Genomic DNA, 21,918 nt, shown 5'->3' with positions numbered 1-21,918 from the left:
ATTCAAATTCGCAATGACGGCACCGCATGACCTCTTTTCCACTTACAGAACTGCCCGTAGCTGAATGCGTGAAAATTATTTCCGACATATTTCTGTCTTTTGCACTCTTTAACAAATCGCTATTCTGCTTCACGCATACTCGAAACTAATGTAGGTGTCTCCACTGCGGCGCCGTCATAGCGCCGAATATCAGGTGAGAATTCAACCCTGACAGATTTGGGAGAGTTTTGTTTACCCGCAACCGGTCTGCTGTCAAAAAACATGCTGCTGTCTCACTTGCTCACCTTCCACGACAGCAGCCAACTGCAGAGAGAACGTAGCTCTAGTAGCCGTGTGCTTTTTGCCTTCGTGTCGTGGCTCATTCACAACTTGGGAGTCGGTACGTGTGGTTCTGTTTTGATCGGTTCGCTTTCGCTTCGAGCGCCCCTTCTGCGTTTCTCATTCTCACTTTTTCACTCCGTGGCAGTGTGGTGTGCTTTCGAAAAAAGTGGAAAAATCCCGTTTTTTCTCCGTTCCTGCAGATTCTTGCGGGTAAAAGTTTATTCGTTGGTTACTAAGTAGCATCGTAGTTCTGATTTCGGAAGATAATAAGTGTTTTTTACCAGAAAGAAGTGTACTTTTGCGACCGGGCTAGTGATTAATCCGGAAAACCATATTGCAGTGATAAATGGGTAGAGCAACCGCTAGGAATAAGTGAAAAAGAAGAAAGCACAGTCGGACTACTCGGCTGGCCGATCGAGCTAGTTAAGCAGTGTTGGCAGTTGGTGATATTTGTAGAAGTGTTGATCTTGCTAAGTATTTTCAGCCACAGATTATTATTGCGTGTTCACATTATGTCCATTGAACGAACGAAAGGACATGCCAGTTTGATTTAGAAAGCGGATTTTACTTAGCCATGCTCTCTCTAAGCAAACTGTAAATGGCGTAAAATTGGAAAGTAAAACTGCCAAAAAATATGGTGTTTATCATGCTGTGCCATAAATGATAGCTCGATTAAATAATTAGTAACAAGAGTACAATTATTGATTTGAATATTAAACTTTTTTGAAATTTATTGCTTGATATATCATGAGAGTTCTCCATTTAAAAAAGCCCGAAAAATACACGGGACTGATAAATTTGAAGTATTAAAAAAAGTTATCGGATGAACTTATACTACCTCGACTTGTTTAATTTCATCTTTACTTTTCCAATGCTATCTAAACTGTAGCATAGAAAGCGTCATTACAGGTAGTAAATAATTTGTGAGTGTTTACCTCACTTTACCGGCCTGCATATTTATTAGAACAAAATGGTTGGATTCCTACATAGGACAACCTAGTCAGGTGTTAGTTTAGGGCTACACTTTAGTTTTTGAATATTAAGAGCTAGATCAGGGGTGCGGTACTTACTATTTTTTTTAGTAAACTACAAAAATTCGAATACAAAGACAAAAAATAACAAAATCAGATAAAAACATACATTCTAATTGACATAAAAAGTGAAATTCATCACCCAGGTCAGTAATAGCCAAAAGTTATCACCTATTATAGGATCTGTTGGCCTCGAAGTTATTAGTCCATAAATAAGTCGTCGCATGTTCGTTTCAATAGGATCCGAGATTCCGAAAGAGCTTAATCATGGATTTTATTGTGTTCGTCTAAGATCAAGTGTTTCAACTGTTCAACCATTAGAAAAGTACTTTTAGCGGGTTCACTTATAACAAAACGGAGAAATAATGGGAACGTTTTCCTACAGTGCACTTTAGAATGACTTATTTAATCAGTTCATGATTTGACTCACACTGCCACGCTAGTGAGCTGAACTTATTTTAATCTTCAATCAAATTAATGACGGAAAGATGTTTTTAACTTGTTTGATTTCTTTCTTTTTGTAAACACGTGTTTATTCATATTTAATAACAGCAAACGGCAAACCAAGTGCATTCAAGCTGGAGTCTCTAACGAGGACAAATCTCATCTAGACCCGGATCTTTGGCTATATGCAGTACAGTGAGTATAAAACAAATTTTTTCTATAAACATCTTTTTCTATCGTTTTCTTCAGGCAACGTAAAAAGCGATTTTTTCGTAAAAATTATTTTAATGTGTTTGGATCTCGCTTGATTATGTTCGGCCTCTTCCAACGCCCAGGTTTCATGTACGTACGCCAATATTCTCTCGGAGAATCTGAGTTTGAATCGGCGGTTTAAATACTATAGACGGAGGAAGAGGCACAATTTGTGTCTAAAAATAGCTCAACCCGCCAATGTTAGTGGAATTCGAAGTACATCGCCTTAATAACGGATTATCCAGTCTACGGTGGTTCAAAGGTTTAGCACAATCGGCGATCCATAGGGCCTGGGAGGACGAGTGGGTTCGAATCCATTTATAATTGGCTCCATTTGTAGCTTGGTTCGATCCGCAGATCCTTCAGCTTGGATGTGATTTCGGTACACAACTTAAGCATTGCTTCAATGACCCTCCCTTAACTAATGTTCCGTTCTTTCCCCTTCACGCCTCGTTCTCGTTCTGGTTGGAATTCTATCAACATCTTTGTTTCATTACTTTCTTCTACCGTGCCATGCTTTAATTTAAAAATTACAGGGGTTGTGTACAAGACACGTCCAATCCTCGATGTATATTTCAAAGTTATTTCTATGTGCATTTGAAAACAATTTAACAAAATCAAGAACACTATTGCTTTCCTGTTACCTTACAGAAATTAAAGATTTTATTACTAATCGTTTCACCACATTGAATGTACTTTGGAATTAGTAGGTTTCATTATTGGTGTAGATGAGTAGAAGATTTTCCGAATGATTGGCGTAAAAATATTTAAAATCGATCTGGAAACCGCTAAGCTATTAGCGCACAAAATCTATAATTTTTTGTGACGGTAGCATTTTTTGATTTTGCGAAATGACACCCTATCCCAAACCTTGCCGTAAAACGTAGTCCTACGTCAAAACCTACCGTAATGAAAGTTTAATTATACACCAAACCTCATTGAAGGTCAAGACAAAAACACGAAGATCCGAATGTTATACAACACTGATTCGAGTTTGTAAACTACAGGTGTAAAAGGCTATATTTGAGGTTGCGACTCTTAGTTATACTAACGTACCAAAATACGAACCCCACTACCACTTCTTTTTTTACCCACTCAGCTCTACCTTAGTACCGAAACCACTGAGAATCATGCTTCCTGTCACCTACCATATGCTTCGTTTTGGCAGAATTGCTAAGAAGTCCCAACCCCGCTGTCTCTTAAAATGCCTCCGGTAGTGTCTCTTTGTAATAACTTGCTTCAGTCCATCAAAAGTTACGAAGGTATCTGAGGTCTCATCCTCTATATATACGCATGATTTTGATCTTTCCGGCGTCATTTGTACTACTTTTATCGGTTTCGTCGGAAAACCATTTTCAAGAACATTACTCATCACAGTTCATTTCGTTTAACTAAGTCGTACGTTGCCTTGAAGTTCGCAAAAAAATAATTGAATTATGAGATGAAAAGACGAACTATCCGAAATATTAAATATTAGTAAGATTATTTAAAACATTTTAATGCAGTGAATGCAACTCAGAGTCGACCATTTGTCACTCATTTTATTATAGATTAGTTTTGAATATCAAGCTAATCAAGGTCGATTTTTGGGTAATATTACGTTGAACTGATCTCTGACCTGAAGGTAACCTTGGACCCACATTAGTTGTCTCCCAGTTTCCAGTTATCGCGGGACATGGTGAAACAAGCCCAGCATTTATAATTGGAATTGAATGGTCCCCTGTCCGTTACTAAAATGCCGAAACTTTGTTTCGGCAGTGAATACACGTGTTTGCCGGGATGGCTCTTGCCGTTTCAAAAACTCTCCACAGTAATTCACCCCGGTTTCTTGTCCCCAATTCGTTGGTTGGACCATCCAGCACTTTGGGTCTCTCTATTCCTGGTGTCGGTAGGGTTCTTGAAGAGAACGGATTTCACTGCACAGACGTCCAGCAGCCTTGCGACGTGGCCGACGCACCGTAGTCCCCCAACTTTCGCCAGGTGTACGATGGGAATGTCTCCAAGTAGTGCTTGCAGCTCGTTCCTACACCTACGTCGTTCCGCTTTCCTTTTGTACTGCGCAACATCTTTCGTTCAAATACGGCATGAGCACGTATGTCTCGCAAGCAAAGCTACAGATTTTATAGAGTCACTGTCCATTTTGTTCGGCGTAATACGCTAGTTCAACTTTAACTGCTTAAGTTCAGCTTGATGATGGTTCAATATTTTTTCAATGGGTGGAAGTCTTGCAAGTCGGAATGGTTCTTGTCCTTGGGTGCCACCCGCATGTTGGTCCATGGCCTTTGTTCCGTAATGGCAGGATTTTTTCAGGAAAGGTAGTAGACCAGACACTCGTTCACATAAATTGAAATGAAAATAGCATCTTCAAGTCATGCGTGCCGATAGCCTGCCCAGCTATGTATTTCTTTGCACACTTTAACCGTTTCATATGCTTGAAAATGTTTGCCAACTTTCCCCATTTCGGTTTCCGTATAAAACTGTTAACCGAGAAGCCGTTTGAAGTCTGCCTCGACGTAAGTTTCGTTGTCTATCATCACGCAATGGAACTTTGTCAGCATTGTGATGCAACGTTTCCAGATCGTTCCAACTTGGCATATCTACCTTATAAAAAGGTAGTCAGTTTTCACCACGTTGCACGGTTGTAGACGACGCTTCCAGCTTGCTTGCGACATCTCGAACGGGTTGGACTTTCAATTTCCCACCAATCCAGGCGTTCTTGCAGTCGACAAACGTTTCTCGAAAACTTGTTAATTCTAATTTTACGTCCAAAATTTGAATTAACGTCCTCTCGTTTTACATCCAAAATTTGAATCAACATTCTCTCGTTTTACGCCCGAAATTTAAATTAACGTCTCATTTTACGTCCACGTAAACATTGCTTTGTGAACATTGCTTTCAGATTTCAAAGTACGAAATTCAGGAACTTATCCATTTCCAGTGCGGTGATAATGGATCCGGAACTGGTTCATCTTGTTCCCGGAAATCCGGTGTTCTGAGGACTTATTCTAGAATTAAAACATTTTTTTATATTTCTGGATATATTCATGGTAATATGGGTATTAAAACCCATCAAATTACTCCGGAAGGTCATTTTTCGCTGTTTCGAGACCATTTGATGATTGGTCTTTGGAATGACCACTCTGGAAAAGGTTCCCGTGGGGCCACGAGTGGCCTTAGAAGCGTTGGAATCGTCAGCTCGGCAATATGGGTTGAAATTCTTCAAAGTACTTCAAATGGTCATTTTCCATTGTCTTGTAGGTACTTAAAAAATCCAAATCGGTAAAAACGGCCAAAGTTACAAGCATTGTAACCTGTGGGTACCCGGGTACCCTTGTCTAGCAATTAATGGCGTTTTTTGTCGACCACATAACGGTGAAATTAGTTAAACAGAAACTAAAAATTATTAGTCAAACCTAGCAAACCGGCAGCACTGTAATGACGATGGTGGAGTATACTGAAAGGGAGCTGTGCAGTGAGCCTGTGAACAGAGTTGTGACGTGTGATCTTTTCTTTTATGGTACAAATTTTGTTACCTGGCTCACTTCGTTCGATTGAACGCTGCACAACTCCAATGCCAAGGCTCAGCGGACTGAACTGGATAATTGTCGGAATTATCTTCCCAATAAAGATGTACTTCTTTTAACAGTTCTTTCTTTGTAACCCTGAGTAGCCGGTTCAAGAATGTGCTCATTGATTTGGATAGACTCTGTCTAGTCGTCATTCATCCTTAGTTGATCCGATTAGACAGAACTATGATCATTACGTTTCACGCAAACATTAGGTCGCCCTTGTTGAGAAGCAAATGTCTTCTATTGGATCTTGCGGGGTAAAGACCTCGACCGTCACCCATACACTGAAAGCGCAGTGGAACGCAGCACAGCACGGGAGGAATTTTGTAGCACATGGAGGTTGTGATATGGCGCTTTACTATATGCCCTCACGGGGTCCGATTCTATTCGACAGTGATTGTTGCTGTCAGGATAATGTGAATCCTTACGTGGCAGTGATATGCAAATTTACTACTGCCGGCTACTGCAGGCAGATTTTTTTCCTATTCTGCGTGGAAGGAAAGAAGCATGCTGTGACACGTTGAAGGTGATTACGTGATGTTTTTATTTTTTTCCTTGTGTACCTTTGCTGCTTCGCAGTTGCCATGCTTCAACGAACACCAGCATACTTCTTGGTGTTGGATTTGGCCTGAGCTAGTTGCTTATTTCCTCTCCTCTGCTGAGGGAACCGGGTTTAGATGAAAAATGATGAAATCAAAACAGAACACGGGAACCGTTATTGGGTACCACTTCGCTGTCAGTCAGTAATCTGGCCGGTCGGGGTAAAAGTAAAAGAAAACGAAGTTTTACTGCATGCAATTGTTCATTTCCATTCGATGGAATGACGGAGCCTAAAAGCTTATCAGCCTCGGGAGCTGATATCGTCAGTTTACTATCAGTTTTGAAACTCTTATCCGTGTTTTTGGCACAGTCGTGCCACGGTAGTAGAAGTAGCCCTGCTGGTGCAACTTTCGTATAATAAAATGATTATATGGCTGATTTGGGCATTTTTAAAGGTACCTAAAATGCTTCCTCTAGCAGGCAAAAATCAAACCTTGTGAATAAGCTGCGTTGAATTATTAAAGTATACCTACGACACATGTAGCTGTGTTCGACAGTTTACAACGTATGAACGTGAAGTTTTTATTAGTTACGGCAATAAATTAATGTTGATTGGAGCTACTATTAATGTATTCTACAATAGGGTTGAAGAGACTCAGCTGTGAAGAACTGTAAGATCTGCTAAAGATTTTTTGCAGAGTAAGATAATTGGTAATTGTTTTTTTTTAAAGATAAGGCAAACTTGAAATTTCATGCAGCAGTCATACTGCTGTCATGCAAATGTGAACTATTCTAATCAAAACGCGAACGGTATAGATTTGTGTTAATTCTGTTAACTGTTTTATCAGACATACGAACAAGCACGCATGTGTGTATGTGTACATGTAGTGGTTCCACGACAGTCTCACAGTACTATCGGTGGTTATTTTCGTTTCATATTCTAGCCACATTTTATTCACTGCTTCCTTCCTACATACAATTCCTGCTGCTGCTGCTACTACTAGGCCTGGTAAATCGCGCTATTGACAGCATGCTACACAACACGATTGTCGGTCTACTGATCGAGCAAAATCCAGTCTCTTTCTTACTCATTCGCTTTCCCGGGGAACTGCTGCGTGGTAAGTGCGCGATTCGTTTCTGGCGTTGGAGCTAATGAGTAAGTGAATGATTTAGTCTGTCTGTGAAAAAGCTTTTGCAGTGACCACATGTCGCGTTACTTTGTTTTTCGAAAAAGTCGATGGATTTTCCAACATTTTAAAAATGACTGACTACTTTGTGATGCTCAACATTCGGAGCACCAGACCTATCACAGACGATGTAGTACCGACACGTGCTTTCTTGGCAATTAACCGATTAGAAAAAATTAGATATTATTTTTTCGAAGGTAAAACATTTAGAAATATTTAGCTGAATTGGGAATAACGAAATTAGATTTGATGATTTTTGACATCTTACGGGAAGGTACGGGTCTAAAAACAAAATCTAAAAATGCATTTATCATGGAAAGTGGTTAAGGATTGAAGGTTGATAATTTGGTTATTTTTCTTTTCTTTTCGAAAAATATGTATATCAATCGATTTTTCTACGAATCTACGAATATATAGTGAAAACTAGTTATATTCGGAAATCGATCGGAAAAAGGATCGAGTATTGTCATAATCTATGAATCAACCAATCACATTTGAAGCACACCTGTTTTACTGACCCGTGACGGTATTTTTCTTTAAAAAAATAAAATGACACCGTATCCCTTTTCCAGCAGGTCAGAAAATTTTCCCCTTATTTTTCAAGCAAAACCAATTTGATGTCCTGAAAGTAAAATGGGTTTATAAAAGTTCCCAACCATCCCTCACGTTTGATCGTTGGCATCGATGTTCTAATAGAATCTATTATAAGTTGAAGTCGCGTGTGAAAACGTAGTCCACGGGAAGCGCACGTAGGCCGCACATCGATCGTTCTAAAGTACTTTTGATTAGCCCTAAAATCATCGCAAATATGATGTGTGGGTGGGTTATCTCCCGACATTGCTGGAAGATTTGTTATAGCGTGCATATCTGATCCGTAGCAGTGTAGGGCCCGACAAAAGCCTGCCTGACACTATCCTACAAATTCACGATGCCTTGTGGGTGGCTGATCGTTGATCAGCGTAATGCTTCGATAAATATGTACAGCAATCAAGCTGATCGCCCTTTTTGTGGTTAGGATAAATCCTGATCCAAATCCTGCAGATTATTTAATAAAATACCAGTGAAGTTGGTGGTTCTTTTCTACGATTATACAGTTTTGCCAAGAACCGAGCTGGCAAATGAGTGAACATGTGCAAATATATCACCTCTGTTTTCTAACTACTATCTCTATCTCCGTGGTGCTGGCTGGGGTACGGCAGCCAAGGTTGCGCACCTGGTGGTGCGCAACCTTGGTTGTCGTTCGCAGACAGAGAAGGTTGAACACTCGCCGTGTGGTTTCCGGCTACCTAATCATGCAGTTCGGCGCCGGTTTTTCGAAGGGCGTGGCTGCGGGGTCTGGGCACACCGAGGGAGAGTTATTTTCTCTGCTGGATTAGCACAGAGAGAGAGACTCTCAATCGATCTGTTTACATATTCTGCAGTTATGCTCTTTGACGGTTGGTGCCGAATTGTACGTTTGGGCACGTTTGAGCCACGGGACGTGGCCCTGCCGTGAGAGTCGGTAAATCTGGAGCCCCTAAGTCAAAGTCTAACTCCGTGCCGATGACTGAATGGCTGGAGGGGTGCAAACATGCCTGTCGCGAACGGAGTGCTTTGGGCATCTTGCCCCTACTGTGCCATGCGGGGGTCTGGTACGGTCGATCTTTGTCCCTTGCGTCTCGTGGGAACAACATAGGAGTCCTACCCAATTTTCGCAAGGGGTACTTTCATTCGACTGATATTGGAAACCAGAACATTGCTGTTTTCAGAAAAACTGGTATGACAAATCCTCGTGCGATGCCCAGGGCATGCATACTGTTGCATAGGTCAATAAGTGCATGCCTCATCTCAGTTGACTACTCGAGATATTTGTGCAGTCACAGTAGAACTCGTCGTGGATGATGTCCATAGGCGCTATGTCTACTGTTCTGCATACTTACCACACGATGAACCGTTTCCCAGCGACGATTTCAGAAATGCGATGAGATACTGCCAATCTAATGGGCTTCCGCTCATTGTAGGCAGTGATGCCAATGTCCATCACATCATTTGGGGCAGCTCGGATATCAATCTGCGAGGCTCTGATTTGATGGAATATTTGAGTAGTACCAACCTTGGAATACTCAACATTGGAAATTGTCCAACTTTCATACGAGTTGGTAGAGAGGAAGTGTTAGATAAAACACTCTGCTCTAACAGGATCAGTCATGAGTTGGCACAATGGCATGTTTCAAATGAGACACCAGTATCTGATCATTGCTTTATATGTTTTGATCATTTTGGTGTCTCTTTGAACGCTGCAACATTTCGCAATCTGAGATTTTCCGACTGGGAACTCTTTGAGGAGGAACTGACGACGAAATTTCAAGGGTTCGAACCGACGATTGAGTCATCGATCGACTCGGATGTGGCTGTAGATGTCACAACATCTTTTATTGCGGAAACTTTTGAAGCAGCCTGCCCGCTAAAAACTATTAAACGACTAGAGGTACACCATGGTGGAACTCTCATCTAGCGAAATTAAAGAAACGATGCAGGAGAGCCTGGAATACACGTCGCAGGGATGGCGTGAAGCCTTTCTAGCAGGCCCGGAAAGCCTATGCAAAGGCTCTGCGATCTTCAGCACGCACGATCTGGCACAGGTTCTGCAGTAACGTTTCCAGTTTCGGCGAGGAGGCAAGTCGACTTAATAAAATACTGTCAAAATCGAAAGATTATCAGGTTAATAACATTCGAAGTTCGAACGGCGAATACGGTTCGAATGACAATGAAATTCTGGAATTTCTCTTTTATAGTCACTTTCCAGGCTGTGGAAGCTGAAGTTCGAAACTATCCAGAAATCGTTTTAGGTGGCTTAGACTCATGGGTTTTTGCTCGGAGACTTGTCACAACTGAAGCGATTGAGTGGGCCGTGAACAGTTTCTCTCCATACAAATCTCCTGGAACAGATGGAATATACCCTATTCTACTGCAGAAAGGATTCAAGTACTTCAAACACATTCTGAGAAGGATGCTTGTGTGCAGTATTGCTATTGGGTACATCCCAACTCAATAGCGTGAAATAACCATTAAGTTTATTCCTAAAGGTGGACGCGCGACATACGAGCAATCAAAACGTTTTAGACCAATCAGTCTAACGTCTTTCTTGCTTAAATCACTTGAGCGGATTGTTGATCACCACATCCGCGAAACAAGCTTAGTAGAAGTTCCTCTTCATTCAGCACAACATGCTTATCAAAGTGGCAAGTCTATACCCACTTTATTACATGATGTGGTGGATAAAATAGAGGTGGTTTTTCACAAAAGGAATCTTGCTTAGGAACTTTTTTGGATATTGAAGGCGCGTTTGATAACGTATCTTTCGCTTCCAATTTGGAGGCTGCTCGTTATCATAATGTGCCTTTAATAATCATAAAGTGGATAAAACAAATGCTTAGTAACCGATTGCCCGCGTTGTTTAGGCCAATCTCTGCGTTGAAATCGCCCGTGTGGATTTGGATGTCCCCCTTCAGGATTTTCTCAACCACGTTGTTCAGCTGGCTGTAAAAACTCTCTTCCTCCTGCAGGTCGACAGCATCTGCACTGGTGCATAGCACTGGATTGTTGTAAGGTTCTTAATCCGTGTTCTGAATCTGGCAACGATTATTCGCTCTTTTATCGGTTCTCACTTCATCAGGGCCGCATGTGCTCCAGGGTTCAGTAGGAAACCAGCTCCTCTTTCTCGAGTAGCACTTTCACCTCGTATGCCAGAGTAGAGCAAGACTTGCCCGGATGATGTCCTGTGTTCGCCAGTACCCGGCCAGCGGACCTCGCTCAGCCCCAGGATTTCAAGCTTCAGGCGGCTAGCTTCCTTTGCAAGTTGAGCCAGCTTGCCCTGCTGGGCAAGGGTCAGAATATTCCATGTTCCGATTCGTGTCCGTGTTTTCATGCTAAAGGTCGTTGCCAATAATCCAGAGAGATTTCATCTTTCATTTTCAACTTTTTTGTGTTCCGGTTTAGTAGGCTGTTAAGGTTCTTTTCAATCACTAATTAATGAAAATTAACGAATAGTTTCAAGGTCAAATATCCGCATACATTTGTTTGGTGATCGTCTTGCTTCACAGGCACGGACGACAGTAAATTACACCATCTGTTTACTTTGATTTCGATTACTTTCCTTTGAGAAAAAAAGTGACGGATACTCCCCGTTCCAACAGGTCGAAGATTCTTTACGAAGTTCACACTTATACTAATTTGATATCTGTGCTTGGGAAGTACGCCAGAAAAAGTGATGAAGTGCTCTCGTTCTAAAAAGATTTCTTAGGACCGCTATAAACCTACACCAATTTGATTTCTGTGTTAGGAAAGTGCGCCAAAAAAAGCGATGTCTTCTCATCCCAACAAGATTTCGAAGGACCGCGATACACCTAGTTCAATTAGATGTCCTGAAAGTGAACAGTTACAAAAAAGTGAGTGACCAACCCTATCTTTCGCTCGATTGTGCGATTGTGGCCTGATAAAACTTTTAGTGGAACTACACGATCTAAGAACATTTATTACAATATAGTATATTGAAAATTTGCGTGACAAATATTTGCATAATGTCAAGCATTGTCGAATTAAACCTGCATTCGTAGTCCTACGTGAGCCCCGGTTACCGGTCGACGGATTACTAAATAACTAAATGGACAGTTTTAGAGCTTTCGCGTTTCATGTGAGTGAAACCATGTACACCCTTCTGGCGGTACTTTTCCTTCCGGAAAGGTTGTGTTTTCCGTTTTCGATTTTGTCTGTATCACTTTCAACGTTTGGTATTATTGATCGCTCAGCATTCTCATCCAGCATACCTCGTCAAACAATTTGCTTCAAGGCTCCACGGATGTTCTGCGCTCTGCTGGAAATGACTGTTTTGATGGGGTTCTTGAGAGGGGCTACATCCAGCTCGCCCGTTCCGATAGCGAAACCTTGAATAACCATAAGGGGATTATTTAAGCCGTACTGTCGCGGTTAGAGGTCCTTTGAGTTGTTGAGGCTTTTCTTGAAGACCCGCAGTGTCCATTGCCTATTCCTACTATACGTTAGGAATTGTGGAAGGGAAGGTGGATATAAAATCTATATAACATATCATTTCAATATATTTTATCTGCAAATAATGTTATCAAATTAATAGATTGCTTTTACGTTTACAATATTTTGTGAAATTAATGATAGAACTACCTTCTAATATAAATGTTTTTCTTACTTTTCCGCAGTGGTACTGTAAAGACTTGCTACGAATCAGGACTTTTCTTTTCAAGCAGTAAACCAAGCAGCAGTGATGGAGGATTCAGCAGGTAAACAAGAAGTTAAAAGCATCAGTAACTAGATATGGACCTTACCTTATACCTGATCAAAAATATCAAATGAAAAAAATTAAACTATTTTCTTTCAATGAATTTCACACTAATCGAATTTCTTTCCTACTTTCAGTAGTTGATCAGCAACCTACCAACTCCGCCTACGAGCACCACGTCGTTCAGGCAGCCCCGACACCGTGCTACGATGATCTATTCCCGGCCCTGCCGGAGAGTGCTCCACCGCGCTTCAACAACCAAACCATCGTGCCGGCCACGCAGAACATGCGTGTCGGCAGCTCGGTTGTTACCCAGGTCTTCATAGTGCCGTCGGGCGAGCGTAAGTACGACTCGGATAAGTTTGGCGAGGGTGAGTCCTTGCGGACCTGCCAGAACATCATGAAGGAAACCAACGCCCATATCGAAATTTCGAGCGGCAAGGACCAATCGTTGACCTTTTTGGTGACTGGTAAGCCGAATGAGGTGATCGAAGCCCGTCGCAAGATTCTGGTGCACTTCCAGACTCAGGCAAGCAAGTCGATCAGCATTCCGCGGGAGCACCACCGTTGGATCCTCGGTAAGAAGGGCGAGAGATTGCGTGAGCTGGAGAAGATCACCGCTACCAAGATCAATGTGCCACGTATTTCCGATGAATCCGATATCATTACGATCTCCGGTACTAAGGAAGGCATAGAGAAGGCAGAACATGAGATTCGAACCACCTCGGACGAGCAGTCACGTAAAGCTTTCGAACGGGTTAATATCCCAAAGATCTACCATCCTTTCATTATGGGGCCGCATAACGATAACGTCAACAAGATGATGGACGAAACCGGCGCAAAGATCAATATTCCGCCGCCATCGGTGCAGAAAGACGAGATCATTATTACCGGCGAAAAGGAGGGTGTCCTGCAAGCAAAGGAGCGCATCGAAGCCATAAGCAAGGAGATGGAAAAGAAGTGCACCAGCGTTGGCGTGGAGGTTCCTCGTGCTCAGCACAAGTACATTGTTGGACCCAAAGGTGCTACCATCCAGGAGATTTTGGCGATGACTGGTGTTTCGGTGGAGATGCCGGCAAGCGATGCCCCAAATGATACCATCACTCTGCGTGGCCCGCAGGACAAGCTCGGTAATGCGTTGAGTGTCGTGTACCAGAAGGCGAACTCTGTTCGCACTACGACACTGGAGTGTCCTCAATGGATTCATAAGTACATCATTGGACGAGAGGGCGGTCATATCAAGGAATTTACCGCCCAATATCCGAATGTGCATGTGGAATTTAACGAGGATAGGATCAAGATTGAAGGCCTTCCGGAGCAGGTGGAAGCTTCCTCGGAGGCTTTGGAGAAAATGGTCAATGATCTAACTGCGCGTCTCACCTTCGCTGAATTAGTGGTGGATCCGATTTACTGCAAGCATATAATCGGCAAGAACGGAGCCAACATTAATAGGATGAAGGACGAGTACGAGGTGCTGATCAACATCGACGAGAAGGACTTGAAACCGATCCGTATCGAAGGACCGGCCGTCGGAGTTGAAAGGGCAAAGCAGGAGCTGCTTGATAAGATCGCGAAACTGGAAAACGAAAAGGAAGAGTCCATCGTGATTGATCATCGTCTGTTCAAGACGATCATCGGCGCGAAGGGCGAAACGATTCGGGAAATCCGTGATAAGCACAACCAGGTGCAGATTGTCTTCCCGGGGCCAAATGACAAGTCGGATATTGTTAAAATCCGTGGCCCTCGCGAGGACGTTGACAAGTGTCACAAATACTTGACCAAGTATGTAAAGGAATTACAAAAAAGTTCCTTTGTAATGGAGGTGCCGATCTTTAAGCAGTTCCACAAGTACATCATCGGCAAGGGAGGAGCCAACATTAAGAAGATTCGGGATGAAACCCAAACCAAGATAGATCTTCCGGCTGAGGGCGATAAAAACGAAGTAATTCTCATTACTGGCAAAAAAGAAAACGTTAAGGATGCCCGCGATCGCATTCAGAAAATCCAGGAAGAGCTTGCCAACATTATCACCGAAGAGATTCAGATTCCTCCGAAGTACTACAATTCCCTGATTGGATCGGGTGGCAAGTTGATTTCGTCTATAATGGAGGAATGTGGCGGAGTGTCCATCAAGTTCCCTAGTCCGGAATCGAAGAGCGATAAGGTGGCTATCCGTGGTCCGAAGGAAGATGTCGAGCGTGCTAAACAACAACTGGTCGAGCTGACCAACGAGAAGGAACTCTCTTCGTACACTGCCGAGGTCCGTGCCAATCCGCAGCATCATAAGTTCCTGATCGGCAAGAATGGGGCTTCCATTAAGAAGATCCGGGATCTGACCGGAGCTAGGATTATTTTCCCAGGTGAGAGGATGATGTGCAAAGCTTGATTCTGAAGAAATTTATTATATTTTTGTTCTTTTAGGTAACAACGACGAGGACAAAGAAGTCATTACTATCATTGGCAAAAAGGAAGGTGTAGAAGAGGCCAAATCGCAGTTGGAAGCGATTATTAAGAACATTGACAACATTGTGGAGGATGAAATCAGTGTGGAACCGAGACACCACAAACATTTTGTTGCGCGCCGCGGTGAGGTGCTGCATCGCATTCAGGAAGAGTGTGGCGGGGTGATGATTTCGTTCCCCCGCTCGGGTATCGACAGCGATCGGGTTACATTGAAGGGTGCCAAGGATTGCATCGAGGCGGCCAAGGCCCGTATCTTGGAAATTGTGGAAGATTTGGTGCAAATGGTTACGATTGAGTGCATCATTCCAGCTCGTCACCATCGGATCGTAATGGGTAAGGGCGGTTCAAAAGTGCAGGCAGTGACGGCTGAATACGACGTCAGCATCAAGTTCCCGGAACGCGATGCTCAGGAAGTGATTATTGAACCACAATTGGCGAACGGAGACGTTAACGGTGGTGAACCGATTAAAACTACTGACATCATTCGCATCAGCGGACGCCAGGAGAAGTGCGAGAATGCTAAGGAAGCTCTACTGGCACTGGTTCCGATAACGGAGGAAATTAATGTTCCGTTTGATCTACATCGTTCTTTGATTGGACAAAAGGGTCGCGATGTTAGGGAGCTAATGAATACCTACGATGTGCATATTGAATTGTCTCCTCAAGATCAAAAATTGGACGTGATTAAGGTAACTGGAGCAAAGGCTTGTATCGAGGAGGCGAAGATTGCGATTGCCAAGCGCATCGAGGAATTGGAAGCCGACCGTAAAGATCGCGAGCTGCGCTCGTATGAGGTTAAGGTCGAGATTGATCCGGAGTATCATCCGAAAATTATTGGCCGTCGTGGGGCCGTTGTCAACAAGATTCGCGCCACCCACGGAGTGCAGATTTCGTTCCCGAAGCAGGATGATCCCTGCAATAATATCATCACCATTCAAGGTTATGAAGCAAATGCCAACGCCGCCAGGGATGAGATTTTGGGAATTGTCGGCGAATTAAGTTCAATGTATCGCGAGGAAGTGTCAATTGATGAGCGCGTCCATCGTCGTTTTATCGGCTTCAAGGGACGTCGCGTCCGTGAGATTAAAGAAATGTTCAAGGTCGAAATCAGTTTCCCTCGTCAGGAGGATGCAGACCAATCTATCATCGTCATTGCTGGCAACAATCAGGATGATGTGGAAGCGTGCCGCGATCACTTGCTCAATCTGGAGGAAGAGTTTTTGCAGGATGTGGTTACAGCTGTTCCTACCCAGCAGACCACATTCACACAGATCCTGGAGGATTCGATGAGCAACAACCAGGGCGGTCGCCCGAAGCACGGATTTGTTGTCCAAGGTGCCCCATGGCAACGCAAGACGCCGAACACTCAGTCCCAGGAAGACTTCCCCGATTTCGGCTTGGGTGCAGCACCGGCTGAACCGGCCCCACAAGCGCCAATAGCTTCCGCCTGGAACGCTCGCCACTAAGTGTGCTGCCTAGTAGTTTGGGCACACGCGACGGCGTCACAGCAATTATTTACACAGCGAGACAGCGAGCGAGAGAGATCCGATATATGAAGAAAAAGCGAAAGGTAGAAGGAACAACTTTCTTCTACGATTGCAATAGCATTGTCCGGTTTTGTGTCTACCTTGTTGGTTTAGTCAGAGAACATCATCTATGAAATTTTATCAGACTGGCATTTTGATCTCTCGCTCTCACAATCGAAAGACACACACACTCTGCATCATGTTATGTACATCAATATCAGGCAGTTCCAACAAATTTACATTGTGCGAAATATCTTTATGATACCAAGACAAATATTATTGTTTTTTCTTTTTTTTTATATGATGTATTGTTTGGTTCTATGTTTATTCGTTTTGTCATCATTCAGGAGCCACACGTAGGAAAAATGCGTGAATACAAGTTTAGTGCAAATTTATGTACATAAAATTGCGGAGAAAATATATAATTTTTGCTTCTAGAAACTAAAAGAACGTAACATCCACGTTGTTTGAAAATATGGTTTATTGGCACACGCTCTAAGCAATGTCTTGTTAAGCAGAGGTTTCAGGTTAATATATGGTTTAGTTTTTTTTTTGGGCAATTGGTTATACTCCCTGATGATTCACTTGACTCCCTTGTTATCAGTTGTTCAGATGTGGATTATGCAATGTAATGATAATGTATTAATTATTGATGCTAGGTTCCGATCAACTACATTGGAGTATTGGATGTTGTAGAAAGAACAAGTGAAAGTTTTTTGACCTGTATTCGTCCAATAAATCCGCCTACACTTCGTAAGGACATGCATCTTCGTATGTTGAATCTGTTGACTGGCTATCAAAAATTATCTTTTGCGCGTCTAAAAATTGACATTTCAGGATGAATAACCAAGTAATCGCTGTAGGCAGTAGAACGGTAGTCATGACTACGAGTAAACTTTTCTGTCAGCGGCTTCAAATGTTCTTAAATCTTGTATTTCAAGTGAGAAGAAAATAGGCAGTAAACAAGCGTGAGTGCTTTTTAAAATGGACGTCGGTGCGTAGCATATCATAGATATTAAAAATTCAAACAGAATGTGCGAGTACATAATTTTCTTTTTAACTTGAAAACCTCGTTGAAAAATTTATGTACAATGTCATAGATTTGGTTTATTATTACCATTGTTTGAATAAATAAAATGTAGGAGAGTAAGGTATCGCGTCAACATTAACAGCTGGCGCGACATTAACTCATAACAACACATCCGTCGCGTACAGTCTATTTGAATCATGAAATGTTACTGTTACTGTTACAGGTTACTATTGAAAAACTAACAATTGTGTCGTGTCGACTTGAAAAAATACTTTTTGGCATTATTTCTTTTTCTATTTTACAACGGTAAATGTCGGATTTCTAGCAATCAAAGCAATTTTCATTTTGCCTCACAGCACCTTATATCAGTGAATTAAATTGACAGTGAATGAATTGACAGATTAGGAAGAAAGGCGCGTTGTTAGCAACGAAAACATATAAAACAAACTGTGTGCTCATGGCAACCGCACCACGTGGTCAAACAGTCTCAATACAATAACAAAAGAAACCTTTTGACGCCTACTTGCCGATCACTTTGACCCTACTGCTTTTGCTATATGATGCAGGCGTGTTGCCAATACGCTTGTGCTATCTGCCTAACCTGTGCTCGATTATTAACAACATTAATAACTTTTATACTGGCGGTATTGTTGAAAATAGGATGCTTTAAACAACAGCTCAAACTCACTTTGGTAGAAAAGCTAGATAACATTTGCATGATTGCATTTCGAGAAAATGAACCGATAGATTGTACTAATAATTATTCAATGAAAAGTAACAGGAAGGGAAGGTTACACCGGACAGTTCCGCATTTGCTATTTTTGCACATCTCAATTTTGTTCACCTCATCGAAACGGACGGAAGCTTTCACAGTGAATGGCTTTCAACAAAAGTAGGGAAATGGAATATACAAAATTTTTAATACATTTTAAAATGTGTTTTTATATCTTTGGTTTCGTTAGTGAAAAGACCATATATAGTAACGAAGATTTCGCTATGATAAAACGGACTGCGCTTGACATAAGCCAACGCTAGTAGAACCTACAAAATTTGAGTGACCAACGATGTCTTCGCAACTGCGTCAGGGACTCATGGTCGTCCAAATTCTCAACCTTTTTCACTGCTGCTGCTACTGTTTGATAACAGGTTTAAGTAAAAACAGCACTACAGTCCGATCATTGGTCACAAAGAAAAGAAAATTGACCCTCAACCTCAATGGTCATAAATCACAACGGATATCTGATCGGAATTGTAAAAATCATAACCAAAAACAAGCAAGCGTAGTACGGTAAAGACATACATTTATATTCATTTGATTTTGCTTTTGTAGAAGTGATAGTAGCTTCAAAACTGACGAAACAATAGAGTGAAAAAATACTACGAAACACCCTTTGAGTGTAATACTATTGCGTAAATACAAAAATATGTTTGTTTTAAATCGTGAACCAACATCAGTTAGGTGAAAAATCACAATCAAATTGAAAACGATAGTTTTAAAAAGCAATCAGTTTACCACACAGACACACCTTTGGTGCATGAACCGAAGCATTTACATACTCACCTACACACAAACACACTATTATGTACGTACCCTCTAACTGCTCAATCTGTGTACGCTTTTAAACATCAACCGAAATAGAAGATGACTAAAAACAAGTGTTAAATAAAATGTTAGACATTTCCGCAAAAAAAGAAACAATGGAACAATTCAGGCGATAAACCATACAAACAAACACACACACACATGATTATTACACATTCAGTCAAACAAGGCAGTTTCCGAACCTGTTCTCATTTGATGCGGCAGAACCAATCGAAACGAAACTGATATTAGGTAATGTAAAGCAGATTGTTTACTAAACTAGATTCTGTTCGTTTAAGTGTTTAATAAATAAACGAAAAAAAAAACAAAACAAAAGAAAAAGTAATAACGCGGCACACGCAACAACTGAATAAAACAAAAGTGCAAACAAGAAAACCGAAAACTGTAGAACTTCTTAATTGGTTTTGCAATTTTTACAGTAAAACAAAAAAAAAAACACTTTCTATATATTTTTTGATAATCAAGAATAGTGAATGTATAAACATTAATGAAAAATTATTTTTCTATTTTTTAAATAATAATTATGATAGTATACAACTAGTTTGATCCTAAGGAAAGTAATAAAAAAGAAGCCACAGAAACGAAGCATAAAGCGGAGGAACAATAAACATTGTGCTAAGAACGCAACAGTTTGAAGAGCAAGTTACTTGAAACGATTTAAATTATACAACTCATCAAACTAAAAAATATACATATAATAATTATAATTATATACATAATCGGGGCAAGTGGAACTGCGAGAGCTACGTGGCTACCGTGTTTTTTTTTGTAGAATCAAAGTTGGCAATGAGAGTGCAGAGTTAAAAAACTGGAAGCAGAACTACTACAGTCAGACAGAAATATAAGGAGTGAAATCTATTAACCTTTTTGCTGTGTAACATCGACCGACGGAGAGAAAATAAAATAAAACTTATTACATTTTCCGTAATTGTTTAAAAAATGATCGCTTGTTATGTGTTTCAATGTGCTGAAATTGAGAATTGAGAAATTGAGGTTGTGTTTTTTTAAAATAATGTTTGGTTTGTCCATAAACAACGAAACGTGCCAATTTCCTTTTCCACACAATATTGTTTCTGATACCACAAGACGTCGACCCACTGATCTCACAGAAACTTCTTCCAATTGATTTGCCATTATCGAAGTCACACTTCGTAGAACACCTAATCCGGTATTTGTACGTCTGCCCGGGTATACGTAATGATCCGGTTGATCTCTATATTTAGTTACTCATTCTTTACTTTCAGACCGACCGACATACTCACCCTTATTCTGTACTTCGAACGGATCTTTATTTCGTTCGACTTGTTTCGAACGACTTGTTTTGCTCCTTTGATTTTTATTTTGGAATGAAGATAGTACCATCCACTTTCGTTCGAAAAACTAATCTGTTCGAAATACAGAATAGAGGTAACTATTCCCAGCATGCTACTGTTTTACCTGACTCACTGCGAATATGCGTATTATTGAAATAAAACGTAACCATACGCTTTATTCGTTTATAACGCATATGCAGTTAATATCGATAACAAACGATTTTTTGTAAGTTGTGCTTTTGTTATTGCATTTAATTTGTAAAAAGTTGCATAAATAACAATTCAGTTTCACAATACAATTATTACAATTATTACAAGGGCGATATTTTTCGAAACCTTTCGAACCAACACGATCCCGCGAATACAACGCATTTCGCAGTAAGTCAGGTAACACAGTAGGCTGCTGCTGTTCATCTTACTGATAGCATTTTAACCACAGTTCGAACGAAAAGAGGAAAATTTCCACTTAATATTCTATATTTACGACCATCTTTGTTTCTTTTTATCAGGCTGTGTGTCGTCTAATAATCACATTATTTATTTAACAATGCAGGTTTGAAAAGACTTCTTCAAATGTTTACCAACTGATGTAGTGGTTGTTGAAGTAACCTCGACCTCAGCAAGCAGGTCTTAGCAACCAGTTCAGACTTTGTACACTACAGACAAATTTTGATTTGCACTACAAGTGGTTATGGGCCCAGTGTGCCCGTAGTTTGGAATCCTGATGGAAGATTGTTAAATCGAAGTTAAAGTTTCTGAAGAAAACGAAAGGTACAATTTCAGAAGAATGATTATTGGAGCGGTTGCGAGGACATCAAGACTACTCATCGTGGGCGTTCGAGATGAAGATAACCTTGGTTCCAGAATGTTTATGGCGAGCAGTGGTACGACGACGACGTCGATACGGGTATCAGCATCTTTGGCTCGAGCAGCACGTTCCTCACAATCATGTGGAAGATTTGTGCCTTGCCCATCTTGCCCGTGTCATTTACCTGATGAGGACGGGAAGGAAAACAGGAGGAATAGGAAGGGGTGGATGAGGAATTTGGACAAACACAAACATATATATACCGAGAGATTTTTGTACCCCCGAGGGGATACTGCAATCCTTGGTAGTTAACTTATCAAAAGTACACCCCCTGGGGGGTATACTCATGATAAATAAGAGCTTATAGCTCAATACCGCTTTCGGTAAGGAACATCAAAATGTCTCGTAATTTTAGTTTCCTAAAATCCGATTCATTTAAGACGTAGGATCCAAAGATCCTATGACGCAATTGTGCTACTGCAGGACAGTTGCAAATTACGTGATATGGTGTACCGTAGTCGGATTCACATAAATTACAATG

At 41.3% G+C, this 21,918-nt stretch overlaps 1 protein-coding gene across 2 annotated transcripts; it reads left to right on the top strand.

The window, feature by feature from the left end:
- The first annotated feature begins 422 nt into the window (after positions 1-422).
- LOC128738687 (vigilin) lies at positions 423-20,170 on the top strand. 2 transcript variants are annotated; one of them, XM_053834006.1, is made up of 5 exons: positions 423-531; positions 1,905-1,991; positions 12,555-12,635; positions 12,772-14,994; positions 15,056-20,170. In XM_053834006.1, exons 3-5 carry the CDS (start codon positions 12,620-12,622, stop codon positions 16,561-16,563), a joined length of 3,747 nt encoding a protein of 1,248 aa, XP_053689981.1. In that variant the 5' UTR covers positions 423-531; positions 1,905-1,991; positions 12,555-12,619; the 3' UTR covers positions 16,564-20,170. The 2 variants fall into 2 exon arrangements, with proteins under 2 accessions (XP_053689981.1, XP_053689982.1); XM_053834007.1 differs by having other exon boundaries at positions 428-531; positions 12,775-14,994.
- Positions 20,171-21,918: the final 1,748 nt, after the last annotated feature.

This window comes from Sabethes cyaneus, chromosome 2 (genome assembly GCF_943734655.1).
Source record: "Sabethes cyaneus chromosome 2, idSabCyanKW18_F2, whole genome shotgun sequence".
Taxonomy (NCBI): Eukaryota; Metazoa; Arthropoda; class Insecta; order Diptera; family Culicidae; genus Sabethes; species Sabethes cyaneus.
This window is presented reverse-complemented; position numbering and strand designations above follow the sequence as displayed.

Excerpts from the sequence above, each read along its gene's own strand:
- LOC128738687 (XM_053834006.1), top strand. Across the intron at positions 14,995-15,055 it reads AGCTAGGATTATTTTCCCAG|GTAACAACGACGAGGACAAA; the intron begins GTGAGAGGATGA and ends TTGTTCTTTTAG.